Source organism: Xenopus tropicalis, chromosome 3, assembly GCF_000004195.4.
Source record: "Xenopus tropicalis strain Nigerian chromosome 3, UCB_Xtro_10.0, whole genome shotgun sequence".
In the NCBI taxonomy this organism is placed as follows: Eukaryota; Metazoa; Chordata; class Amphibia; order Anura; family Pipidae; genus Xenopus; species Xenopus tropicalis.
The window spans coordinates 77,278,060-77,291,348 of record NC_030679.2 but is presented as its reverse complement, the minus strand read 5'-3'; the positions used below and the strand labels follow the sequence as shown (position 1 = coordinate 77,291,348).

Sequence of the window (13,289 nt, the reverse complement as noted above, 5' to 3'; positions counted from 1 at the left end):
TCCTTGTATTTTATCCATTTTAAGGGTAAGCTTTTATTCAGACCTGGAAGGGATCTGATTTATCGGTCTTGTGATGGAGACTACTCTTCTTGGAATAAGCAAACACATTCTTTAGCTTTTTTTAGCCTTTTGACAGAAAATAGCTTTTAGCCAAGGGTCTGCCTATCATGACCACAGGTGCTAGCATGAGGCAGAAAAATCTCTATCAAATGCCTTTGACTTCAGTCACCCTTAAAGGGAACACCAATCTTTCAGGGACAAAGACCCTTGCATACTGCATCCTATTATCTTTTCACACTGACACCACCAGAGACTTGAATCAATGTAAGACATCTAGATTCAGCTTTTAAGTCAGAGAATTTCATGTGTGTGTGGCGCCATACACCAAGAATGTTCCACTAGAGGTCTAGCACTGTGGAATTCGACTAGCAAAGCATGGTGTCACACAACCCTCATGGAGCATAAGCCATGAAAAGGAAACAATGCAAACTGCTTGCAAACCATGAGTCTACCACAAAGATATTCTCTTGAAGGGAAGAACACCTTAGTTGTGAGCTTAAAACTGGAACAAGAAATAATATGGAATCGGATGATTTATAAACCTTCAATTGTAAATCAAAAAGACCAAAAAATATTTATACAGAGGAAGAAATTCACCTCTGCTACCTCCCTGGATGCTGTCTTGATGAATAGGTCTTAATAGGTACAGAATTATTTTAATGCCCTTTGGCTAATGTGAGCCTGAATGGAAGAAGAGAGTGCTGTTAATTTAAAGTGTCTCATAAGAAGCACAAACCATGGAAACTTCTGACAGAGAAGACTTGTACATGTAGTAAAAACCTTTGATTTCTAAGAATGCTAGAAACTGCCATAGTTACATCAGTCTTAGTACCAAACACAACGCCTTATTTGTTACATTAAGCCTTGGAAAAAAATTAATATGGGAATTGGTATGAATAGAACCCTTGACAACACTAACCAAGAGACACTGGAAGGAAAATCTGGGTTTTTTTTTTTTATGGACTGGAAAAATTAGTCTTTTAGAGGATCGCATCACAACAGAAAATGATGTGGCGGGAAAACCTGCAAAGCCCACCTCATGCACGCTTGAGTATTGATTTGAAGCAAAGTAAAACAACCCTATAAGGTTTTCTTTATGCTCTGGGCTTTTAAACTTTTTATAGAGTTTGGAATGCTTCCTTTAGGGTATCCTTGCTCATGAAGTGTGGAACACCCTTAGGGTTCTCGGTTCTTCTCAGCTTGAATTTGTTAAAGGTCTAAGCTTCTGCTTTTTTCCTCCATTTCTGTGTTTCTTCAGGACAGTATTGCCTATGTGGAAGTGAGAGAACAGAATTTGTAATGCACTCATGCTAAAAATCCTTTAAGTTTTTTTTAGTGGACACAGCGTTCCTCCTTTAAAAAGGAACAAAACAGAATCAGCCACATATTAGTCGAGTGTGGAAGCCAGAATTTGTTTACCTAAGTTTTTAAAATGTTATATATAATTGGATAACTGTTACATCTACGTGTTTCTAACCACATGGAAGTGTCCTCAACATGTATTGAGGTTCTACGTGGACAAAAATGTAGACGTAATAGTTAACCTTTCCTGTCTACTACTTTAGTTAAGCTTTAGTTCTACTTCAAGAGAAACTGATTCAATAACGAGTACACTATGTTGAAATATATAAATCGGGTATTCTGTGGGAATTTGAATTTGTATTGCTTATTTATATTTTAGGGCTCTGCTCCAGAAATTGATCCCTTAGACAATTATGCTTTTGGATGGGAGAATAAAATCAAGACTTGGATGGACCACTATGAAGAAGCAAGCAACAACCAATACAGTGAAGGGGTTCAAAAAGAGGCACAAAGGATTGCTTTGAGATTCAGTAACGAAAATGATAATAAAGAACAAATAAAGACCAACTTTAACACCAGCAATCTAATTTTCAAGCCACCGGTAGAGGTGTGTTCTTTTTTTTTTACATAATCATTTGTTTTATTTATGCCGTAAATTGAACATATTGCTTAAGTTTTTTTGTTAAAGGGGAACTATCACAAATATTAAAATGTAATATAGGCTTCATATCATGGTAATAAACGTTCTAATTATAATCTTACACATTCTGTTTCTGGAATAATAAAAACATTTTATTGCCCTTATACCTTTCTATTACTTTGCAATGTACACAAAGAAGAAATTACTGCCATACTACCACCGCCTTCTTTTGGAGAAGACTGCAGATGTTGGATATGATATAGGGAAAATGGAGTGGCAGGGTATGATAGCATACTAACTCTAATTGAGGCAATGACACTTCAGTGCAATAGCAATATGTCTTGTGAAATCGAAGCAGTAAAATAGATGTCTTGTTCCTACAGAGCTATCTACAAAAGAACAAAAAAATCTTAAAGGCTGCCAAAGACTTGCTTCCTGAAACACTAATTATAGAATACAGGGGAAAATTTATGCTCCGGGAGCAGTTTGAAGCAAATGGGTATTTCTTTAAAAGGTATGTGGTTTCTATGTGTGTCTGAATTATTGAGCTTTGTTCAAAATAAGCTTAAGGGCGAAGACACACTGAGCTAATAGTAGCAGCTACTTTTTTACAGCTACTAAACTCCAGAAAATACTCTGCCATAGACAATATTGAGAATTGCCTCTGCTAAAAGACATGTAGAGACAATTATCAGTAAATGATTAGAATTGTCTATATTAGTAGCTGTGAAAAGTAGCTTTTACTAGTAGCTCTGTGTGTTTTCACCCTAATACATTTAGCTTATGTTGAAAATGTGTTTTTCCTGTTAATTTTTAACTATAAATAATTGGAACAATTCTTTTATAATAGCTCTATCTAAATCGAATGAGCAAACAAAGATATTTGCAACTTCCATGGCTGCATTAGGTGCCACAGTTAAAATAATGTAGCCATTAGAGGAGGAAAGTGTACTAAAAGAAGAACTAAACCCTAAAAATGAATATGGCTAGAAATTTTTTATGCTGAACATACTAGACCAGCCTAAATATTCAGCATCATTATAGCAGTAAAAGGAATACTGTCATAGAAGACACATAAGTTAATAGATCCTCTCCACCAAAATCCTGCATTGAATCCTTTTTAATATTTAATTTTGAAATTTCACATGGGGCTAGCCATATTCTTCATTTCCCAGGGCGCAACAGCCATGTGACTTGTTCTCGGATAAACTTAAGTAACCCTTTAGCGCTGTGGCACACGGGGAGACTAGTTGCCCACAACCTCCCTTGTCACGGGCCACTAATCTCCCGGAAATGCCATCCCACCGGCTATTTATATACTCTCCTCTGGGATGGTATTTCCCAGCAGCTGATCAGTAGAACAATGCGACGGGGGGGGATAAGTTGCCACAACTTTTTTTTTTTTTTTTTAAAGTTGCGGCAACAAATCTGCACGCCGCAAATGGTGTGCGATCGGTTGCGGCAACTTGTGTATTAACTGAGGTAGCTGCCTATACAGCAATATTACAATTAAAAAATACTGTTTTCAGTGTTAAAGTAAATGATTTGCTGCTGTTGAGACACTAAGTTTAAGGTGGCCACACACGTGGCGATCTGTCGAAGTTGGTCGCACGAAACATAGTCAGATCCGCCACACACCGTCAGGGCTGAAACAGCAGATAAGGAGGTAGAACAATAGGATTTCTACCTCTTTCTGCTGATTCAGCCCTGACGGCAGATTTTGCTCAGGCGCCTTCTATGGCGCCTGATCAAAATTTTCTGACCTGGCCGATCGGCGAGTTGACCGATATAAGCAGCCTCCTGTGATACCGGTCGAATCACCGACTTGCCATACACGCACCGAATATCGTACGAAACAAGGTTTCGTATGATATTATCGGTGCGTGTATGGCCAGCTTTAGGGGTTGAAAATGAGACTTGCTTGTTTTATATGCTGCGGCTTCAGGGCTGATTACTAAATTTTAATGCTAATTGCACTGGTTTCAGAGCTGCCATGTAATAAGAATGTGAATGAATTAGTGCTAGGTCTTATATTTTGACATTTATATTCTATATGCAGTACATTGTGAGTTGGTACTTAAGCTCAAGTAACCCAGCAGCAGCACAGAGCATGTGCACTTAATCAGCCAAAAAGATGAGGAGATGCTGGGGGCATTATTTGGAGCCACGTATCTTTTTATTACAAAAGGGCTTTGGTTGCCTTGGGCTGGTACAGAAGCCCAAAACACATTGTGCAACATTTGTGCCCTACTTCTTTGTTAAACTTTAGTTCTCCTTTAACTACAGTAACACCTATGTGATTTGACTTTCTTCCTAAACATGTGGGGCAGTGGTTCCCAACCAGTGACTGAGAAGCAACATGTTGCTCACCAACCCCTTGGCTGTTGCCCCCAGTGCCCTCAAAGCAGGTGCTTATTTTTTAATTCCTGGCTTGGAGGCAAATTTTGGGTACATAAAAACCAGTTGTGCTGCCAAACAGAACCTCAATACTTACAATGAGGTATAGGTATTGGGCTTAAGCCTCACAGGGCAGATTCTCGACCTGCGGATACATGCATGATTCTTCTTCTTGAATTATTTTGCATCTGATTAAAGAAGTAGTAGTTTAGTGTGATGTACACAGTCATATTCTGGTACAGTTGCTCTTTTTTTGTGTGGTTTTGAATTATTTAGCTTTTTGGTCAGCTCTCCAGCTTGGAATTCCAGCAGCTATCTGGTTGTTGGATTGAATGGGAGATGAATTAGGGCTCTGGCACACGGGGAGATTTGTCGGCCGCGACAAATCTCCGTGTCTCGGGCGACTAATCTCCCCGAAATGCGATCCCACCGGCGAAAATGTAAATCACCGGTGGGATGGCATACGCAAGTTTCCTCTCGAGGCAACTTGAGTGATTTCACTGAATTTGCGCCGCCGCGTATGCCATCCCACCGGCGATTTACATTTTCGCCGGTGGGATGGCAACCCAGGAAGATTAGTCACCCGTGAACAGGGAGTTTTGTCGCGGGCGACTAATCTCCCCGTGTGCCAGAGCCCTAAGAGGTGCCTGGTTGGAAAGATAAGACTACAATGTAACAATAACATAATTGGCTTCACAGAACAATAGTGCTTTGGTTGCTACAGCATATATATTTTTTAAAAAATAACCATCTGAAAATGGAGGGAGACAAAAACAAGATTCAGCCTTTGTTTTGGTTCTGTCCTTTGTTTTATACTAGTTCTGGCACCCAGGTAAAGGAACAGCTTCTATCTAGTGCATAATAATTATATTTAGGGCCTCATAATCATTTTCTACAGTGTGATTAACATTAAGAGAATATAAAGGTGCAGTTTATCTTTATCGGAAGCCTTTGACCACCTTTGGCAAATCAAGTGATGAATAATAGGAGAGTGCATTCTATCAGTCTTCTAAAAAATGTATACAATGTGACCTTATTAGCCTACAGATTTGTGTTGGTAGACAGAAGCATTTATTTACTGTGAGCAATAAAGGTCAAAACATATATGCAAAATAAACCCAAGTAGTAGGGAATTAGAAAATTGGGAAACAGAGAAGGTAATTTATTTGGCATAATAAATTCTTTGGATTTGTTATTATAAGCAGCAAAACAAATGTTACCCTATAATTTGAAAATATTGTTTGGTATAAGTCTTATTTTTCTTTTTATGCTTTCCTTAGGCCATACCCTTTTATTTTGTTTTATTCTAAATTTCATGGATTAGAAATGTGTGTTGATGCAAGGACATTTGGAAATGAGGCTCGATTTATACGACGTTCCTGCACACCTAATGCTGAGGTATGTTTAGATTTACACACTATTGAATAAATTAAACATTTATGTTTGAAAACTTTTGAAAAATAATTTCATTGAAACCGCATTTTAAAGCTGCAAAGGGGCAGAATTCAAAATATATAAACATTAAAACAAATTGAAAAGTTTCTAGGAATAGGACATTCTGTAACAAATTACGTTAACTTAAAGGAATACTGCTATGGGGGAGAATTTTTTTTTTTTTCTCTTCAAAATGCATCAGTTAACAGAGCTTCTTCAGCAGTATCCTGCATTGAAATCCATTCTTTTTAAAAGCGCTAACTGATTTTTTTATTTTTATTTCATTTTTAAATTTCACATGGGGTCAGCCATTCTTCATTTCCCAGGGTGCCAGAGTCATGTGACTTGTGCCTTGATAATATTTTACTGTCACATGGTCACACTTTACTGCAGTACCCTTATTTCCCCAGCAACAATGGAAAGGTAGCAAGATAGCTGCTCCCTGACACCTTTATTGCTAAATGTAGATATGATAACAGCACTCAATTGAAAAAAAAATGTAAGTGTGGCTTGGGACTCCTTCAGTTACATGGGAGTAGGAGAAACAATAGGTTACCTGAAAGCAGTTCTAATGTGTAGCGCTGGCTCCTTCTGAAAGCTCAGACTCAGGTATAATGCACTGAGATGGCGCCTACACACCAATATTACAACAAAAAAATACATTTGTTGGTTCAAGAATAACAATTGAAATAGTACAGTGAGTTATTTGCTATGTAAACAGTGTAATTTAGAAATAAAAAGTTTATCGTCATACCTAAAACCTGTTATATTTATAAGCGTTAAAGGACAAGGAAAGGTTAATGAAACACATGTGCAGTATGAAGCAAGGAGGGAAAGGAAGGGAGAATTCCTTTTTAAAGATGGCTGCCTGTTCAAGAAAACAGATAGAAAATGTGAAGTAAGTGTGACTGAGTAAATATTTGATTAGGTGAGCCAAAAGTGTGGCGTTTTTACTAAACAATAGGAGGACTATTGGGCAGTATGCTTTTTAAATTTTGACTTGCATTCTCCTTTAATGAAAGTGTGGCTTTGATGGCCAAACTGTGATAAATGTGGCTTTGAGAGTATTAAACGAATCGGCTCTCAGACATAAGAAACCCTTTGCTTAATGCCCTGGGTAAAGTCATGAAGCTTTTTTTTTTTTTTTTTTATTGAATCCATGACTGGTCTGTATGAAGTCCACTTTCATATGAGCACTGCAGTTTGAGGATGCATCGTTAAACATTCATATCTTAAAAATATCCTCTCGTATGATCTTTTTCCCCCTTATAAATTACAGGTGCGACATGTTATTGAAGAAGGAACTATTCACCTATATATATACTCCATTTCAAGCATTCCAAAAGGGGCAGAAATCACTATTGCTTTTGATTTTGATTATGCAAATTGGTAAGTAACATAAATGGGAGGATGGATTTATTTACTTTTTTCTACTTGAATTTCTGAAATATACATTTAATATTTTGTGATGATGTTTCAATATCTTTTCTATTAAAAAAAATATAGGAAAATATAAATGACCCAACAATATTATAAGATATTGAGGTTTTATATTCAGTGTTTTATATTATATATTTGTGTAGAGGGTTTTAATGTTTAAGGGTTTCCTTTTAATTACAGTACAGGCCCCTTCAAGTTTGAAAAAAACAAACAAAAAAAAAAAAACATACGTATATTGCAAATCACCCAGCCATCTCTGCTAAATGGGAACCACAGTGTCACTGTGACCCAGGGACATTTAGGGAAACATATACACTGGGCAAATTTGCACCTGGTCAGTAACCCATGGTAACCAGTCAGAAGTTTGCTTTCATTCTACCTGCAGCTGGCTGGAAAATCTGTTTACAGATTGGTTGCTATGGGTTACTGCCCAGGTGCAAATTACCCAATGTTTATAAATGAGCCCCAGTTGGCTATGAGCAACATAGCCAACTGCATCTTGATAACTAGGGTTCAGATTTGGTTGAGCCAGGCACTTGATTTCTGTGTTTTCCTAGAAGATAATAGACCTTTGTTTTGTTTGTAACATACAAGAGCCTACTAACGCTTCTCTTAATAACTTTGAAAATATTTAACATTTGTTATGCTCTAAAACATCTATTTTTTTTTTTTGGTCGCAGTAAATATAAGGTGGATTGTGCATGCTTCAAAGACAATCCAGACTGCCCAGTTCTCCGATGCAGTACAGAGCCTACAGAAAATAACAGTGGCTATGAAACTAGAAGAAAAAAGGGGAAAAAGGAAAAAGAACTTTTAAAAGAAAGAGAATCTCAAAACCAGAACATTGTAATAGATTCAGATGGAGCAATTAACAAATTTAAAACATCAGATAACAAGCAAAGAAAGCTCTCCCCTCTTAGATTGTCAATATCAAACAACCAGGTAAGAATTTCCATTTTGTAATGATCTTAACTGGCATTGCAAAGTGCACAGACTACAAGACTGAAATATTGGGGGAAAACCCCAATATTTCAACAGACATAGGATTTACACAGGTTTACCATGTAAGTAATCTAACATTTAGTTAAGTTCAGGTTTGAATGCATAACTTTTTGTGTGGCTGGATGATTACCTCTTTTTATAGTACTTTCAAAGGTGGTTTCTATGACAAATCTAAGTAGAATTCAATATTTAAAATATTCAATATTTTAAATATTTTTAGAATGCAAAGAAATTTTCTGTGTGTCATGTGTCCGTATATAGCTTTATACTGTGAAAGTATATCTATTAAAACTACAGAGGAGGCAATTTCCTAGGAGTTTTATTACCTGTGAGGGGCCAAGCCAGCTGTGCAACCAAGGCAACACCGCCAGCTACACTGCTCCTGCACACAGGTGTGTGAAAGAGCGTGCTCGCAAGCTATCTGAGATCCACATGGGAACTCAGTCCTAGCCTAGGAGTAGGCGACAAAAGAGGTATGTGCCCCCCCCTCGTTGAGCCATAGGCACATGCCTCTTCTGCCCTCTTCTAGTTCTGGCCCTGAGTATCACCTAGAACAGTGCTGTCCAACTGGTGGGACGCATGCGGCCCACGACCCCCCTCTGTGTGGCCCCCCACTTGTCTGGCTGCTTTGATGGCTTACTCTTGTGTAAGCTTTAAATGGTATCAGTACTGTGATTAACTGGCCCCCTGCATGGTTCTCACCTCAGATTCAGGCTGTAATCAGGCTTTATTGTTTAAATATGTAATCCCCTGTGTTGTTCACACCTACAAAAAGAGCATATATTGAAGTGGTACTGCAATTAAAAAAGTTTTTTAATATATAGTTATTGTGCAGACTGTAGGAGCAGTGCCAGCATTGTGTCACTGTATGCTGCCTGTGTGTGCCACACACATAGGGCAAGCAGAGTATGGCACACACAGGCAGCATAGGGCAGGCAGAGTATGGCACACACAGGCAGCATAGGGCAGGCAGAGTATGGCACACACAGGCAGGGTAGGGCAGGCAGAGTATGGCACACACAGGCCAAGTATTGCAAAAACCAGCCAAGAATGGCGCACACAGTGAAAGTATGGCACATGCAGGCAGGGTAGGGAAGGCAGAGTATCGCACACACAGGCAAGGTAGGGAAGGCAGAGTAATGGCGCACACACAGGCAAGGTAGGGAAGGCAGAGTATGGCGCACACACGCAGGATAGGGAAGGCAGAGTATGGCACACACACACAGGATAGGGAAGGCAGAGTATGGCACACACACACAGGCAGGGTAGGGCAGGCAGAGTATGGCAGGTTTTTGCTGTACTACAACCATTAATATGGGTATGGTCATGTGATAACATGGGTGTGGTTTCAAGTGGGTGTGGTTTCAAAAAGGGGAGTGGCCAAAACTGGTTTCCATTATCGGCCCTCCACCACCTAGGTCGGAAAAATTTCGGCCCTTGGTACCACAGAAGTTGGACAGCACTGACCTAGAAGCAAGCTGCCCAAGTTAGGGGTGTTTGTATTTTAGGCTCTTAGGTTGAAAGATTTTTTTATCCATTTGTTTATCTTGGGGAAAAAAAGACCAATTGCTGGATTTAAAAGTTAACGTGACTAAATCATTTAAATCATTGAATAAAGTTCTGTGCTCTGAGCAGGTTTCAGGAACTGAACTGGTAAACAGAACTGGGTTTTAGATAATGAGTTGCATTAGCTGTCACTTTTACAAATTTGAGCCTTGTCATTTGAAGCAACATGGATTTTAGCCACAGTTATCCTTTATGTAGGTGTGACTTTAAAATAAACATGTCTGATTTCCCCTCACTCCAAGTTCTTCTGGAACTTTATGCTTAAGTATCAGTGTATAGTTTGGAATTTGTGGGGCTATATATTGACTTTAAAGACATTTGAGCCTTCAGATAAGGGCATACATTTCCAAAGAAAACTTCTTTGTAAGCTAAATTTGAAAGCGAACTTTCAGTTTCAGTGTAGCAGCCATTTGAAAGGATTATTTTGAAATAAACCTAATCTTTTAAACACTGATTGATCATCAGTTTAATGTGAAATTGCACCGATGCACCTCAGAGAGATAATTTAAGTCTTTGGTAGTTACTTGGTAGGTTTAGTGTCCCTTGAGTTACTAGTGCAGTGGAGCTTCTATAAAGCAGTCATTTCCATCCCATCTTTCAGGAGCCAGATATTAATGATGATATAGAAGAAAATACTCCTCTTAGCAATGACGTAGAAATGGAAACAGAGGAGCAGATTGCAGAAAGAAAAAGGAAGATGGTAAGTCGGGAAGATAGTTGCTAGTTTAAGCTGTCACTTGGCCATAATGACAGCTGCTCTTCCCATGCTGACTGTTGCTTCCTCCTAGGCTTTAGACAAAGATATAATAATTGCTTCCTGTTTGCATTGTTCTCTAATAAAAGGCTTGCTTACTGCATTCATTTCACTTGGCTTTCTAAATGCCTCTGATTTTTGTTAAATGGCTCTATGTGGTTATGGTAAATAATTTTCTGCATTATGGCGCTGCTTTAAAAGTCGTCTTTTTGCTCATCGTATCATAAAATGTATTTAATATGCTTGATAATTTACAGTTTCAAAACATTTCAGTAGTTTTTGAAAATAAATGTTTCATGCATTCTGCTGTAAACATGGGTATTGTTTAAAAAAATATATATATTGGCATGCCAATCAACTTTTAACGCCCCCTTTATTCTTTGATGATCCATACTGCAAACAATCTCAAGAAGCAGTGAGTAATATAACGTCAGACATTTTATAGCACCAACACATTTTATACAGTGCTTTGTATCAGTTGCTCACTCACACCTAAGTTCATTATCACATTCATGCTGGGCATAGATACTAGTGAAATAGTACCTCAGTCGTAAAAGGTATAATTTTCTCCCGGGGCAAACTTTTATTCTGTTACATGATATCAAGCATAACCCGGACGAGTTGTTTAAAGCATTGTCACTTTATTGCATACTTTAGGTGTTGTGCTTTAGGTGTTGTCCCTACATTGTGTATGTCCTTTCTAAGATAGAAGCTAAAACCTGCATTTGGATGCTTAAAACTAGCATTAAAGTACCAGCATAATGTAAAAAAAATAAGCATCTGTGAATATATCATAAGATCTTTATGTGGAAAAATGTTTAACATGTTGCATTCATTTCTGTTGACTATAAAGGCATAGATTCTTATTTATTTGCATCTTAATAGGTATCTTTATAAATTATAGTCATTTATAGCACGGCTGCCAACTGGAAATATATTTTGTACTTCTGTTGATTATCCCCAAGTGTTTAGCTGTAACAAGGTATAGAGGAGAGCACCAGGCCTACAGTAATTTGATGTGTTGACTCTTACCCTTTTAATTAAAGTGACACATTTCTCTTAATGAAACAAACATGTTATGTTATAACACTGAGACCTCTGTATAGGGGGTGTCATGCAGTTCACTGGACTAGAATTTTTTTGTTAAAGTTTATAGATACTAGTGAAACATTCCCAAAGTGGTAAAAGGTAGAATTTTCTCCCAGGGCAAACTATTTTAATCTGTTACACAATAGCAAATATAACCTGGACAAGAGTTGTTTAAAGCATCACCACTTAATTGCATACTTTAAATGTTGTACTTTAACAGCCCTTAGAATGACATACCTCTCCCTACTTTGTGTATGTCCTTTCTAAGATAGAAGCTAAAACCTGCATTTGGAAAGCAATTACTTCCTTATCTACAAATAGGTATTCAACCGCATAGTCCTTAGATCAGGCTTGATGCATCAATCCTCGCAAGGCACACCGCTGAGCCCTTCAATACAATCCAAATATAGAGGAGAGCACCATAAAGCAGAATTCTGCTAAAATGCTATTTATTTCAGACCAAAATACACAACATGTTTTGGGCAATGTGACGCCCTTTATCAAGGGGCGTCAACAACTTTTGTTAAGAAATGTACATTTTGACTTTTTAATGAATCGTAATTATGAATGCTAGGAGTATTTTTATCTGTAGTAATAAACATGCAAAATACTACAGACAAACAAATACAAAACACCGAATCTCCATAGAATATTAAAGGAGAAGGAAAGGCTAAGTCACTTGGGGGTGCCAAAATGTTTGGCACCCCCAAGTGACTTTAATCGCTTACCTTGTACCCTGGGCTGGTGCCCCTGTTAGAAGAAAATCGCACCAGACCGGGGTACCTGTAGCGAGCGCTTCCTCCTTCCGTGTTTGCTTTGCCGGCAAAATCCCTGGGCCAGCGCATGTGCAGTAGAGTGAAAAGACAACTTTTTTTTTTTTGTTAAAGAACGGTTATTCACTCTACTGGGCGTGCAGGAACACTGAACAGGAAGCATTCGCTGCAGGTAACCCAGGCTGGTGCGGTTTTCTCTGAACTGGGACACCAGCCCGGGGTAAAATGTAAGCGATTAAAAGTCACTTGGGGGTGCCTAACATTTTGGCACCCCCAAGTGACTTAGCCTTTCCTTCTCCTTTAAAACCGATATTTACAAAGATAATACCAAATGTGGTTATGTTACATCTACCCATCTGCCTTACTTATGCTTATCCTTTCAGTGGGTCCTGCATCTGTGTCCTTACGGCAATAAAAATTTAAACCATTCAATAAACCTGTAGACTGACCATAAAGTTGATTTGTCAGATTCTGATTGGCTAGTAACAATTAAGTTAAACAATAAGTAATTTTTTTTTTTTAATAAAGGAGAATAAAGTCATTTTGGCATTTTACTGCCAGTAGATTTGCCACGTTAGTGCCACCTAGAACAATATATTTATTCTGCAGAAACCATTACCATACCTGAGTAAACAGCTTTAGAAACTTTCTCTGTTTGCTTAAGACAGCAGCTGCCATTTTAAGTAGCTTCCTGCCTGCAGTCTAGCCATTATAGCTCAGATCACACATTCCTAAAGGGGGAGGGAGTTCTTGGCATTCTTGTGGGACGCGGGAGAGAGGAGAGAACTACGCAGACTCTGGCTACAGGAATTAAGGATGTTTCTGAGAGGAA

At 38.3% G+C, this 13,289-nt stretch overlaps 1 protein-coding gene across 5 annotated transcripts in view; it reads left to right on the top strand.

The window, feature by feature from the left end:
* The window catches only part of kmt2e (lysine (K)-specific methyltransferase 2E), a 63,904-nt gene that overhangs the window by 31,610 nt on the left and 19,005 nt on the right, over nucleotides 1-13,289 (top strand). For 4 of the 5 annotated variants that reach the window (XM_018092321.2, XM_012960004.3, XM_018092320.2 and 1 more), the window contains 6 exons: nucleotides 1,742-1,969; nucleotides 2,386-2,516; nucleotides 5,680-5,797; nucleotides 7,113-7,222; nucleotides 7,954-8,215; nucleotides 10,443-10,541. In XM_018092321.2, the coding sequence (XP_017947810.2) occupies nucleotides 1,742-1,969; nucleotides 2,386-2,516; nucleotides 5,680-5,797; nucleotides 7,113-7,222; nucleotides 7,954-8,215; nucleotides 10,443-10,541 (948 nt within the window). The remainder of the gene's footprint in view (nucleotides 1-1,741; nucleotides 1,970-2,385; nucleotides 2,517-5,679; nucleotides 5,798-7,112; nucleotides 7,223-7,953; nucleotides 8,216-10,442; nucleotides 10,542-13,289) is intronic. The other variant, XM_004913019.4, reaches the window with a different exon arrangement.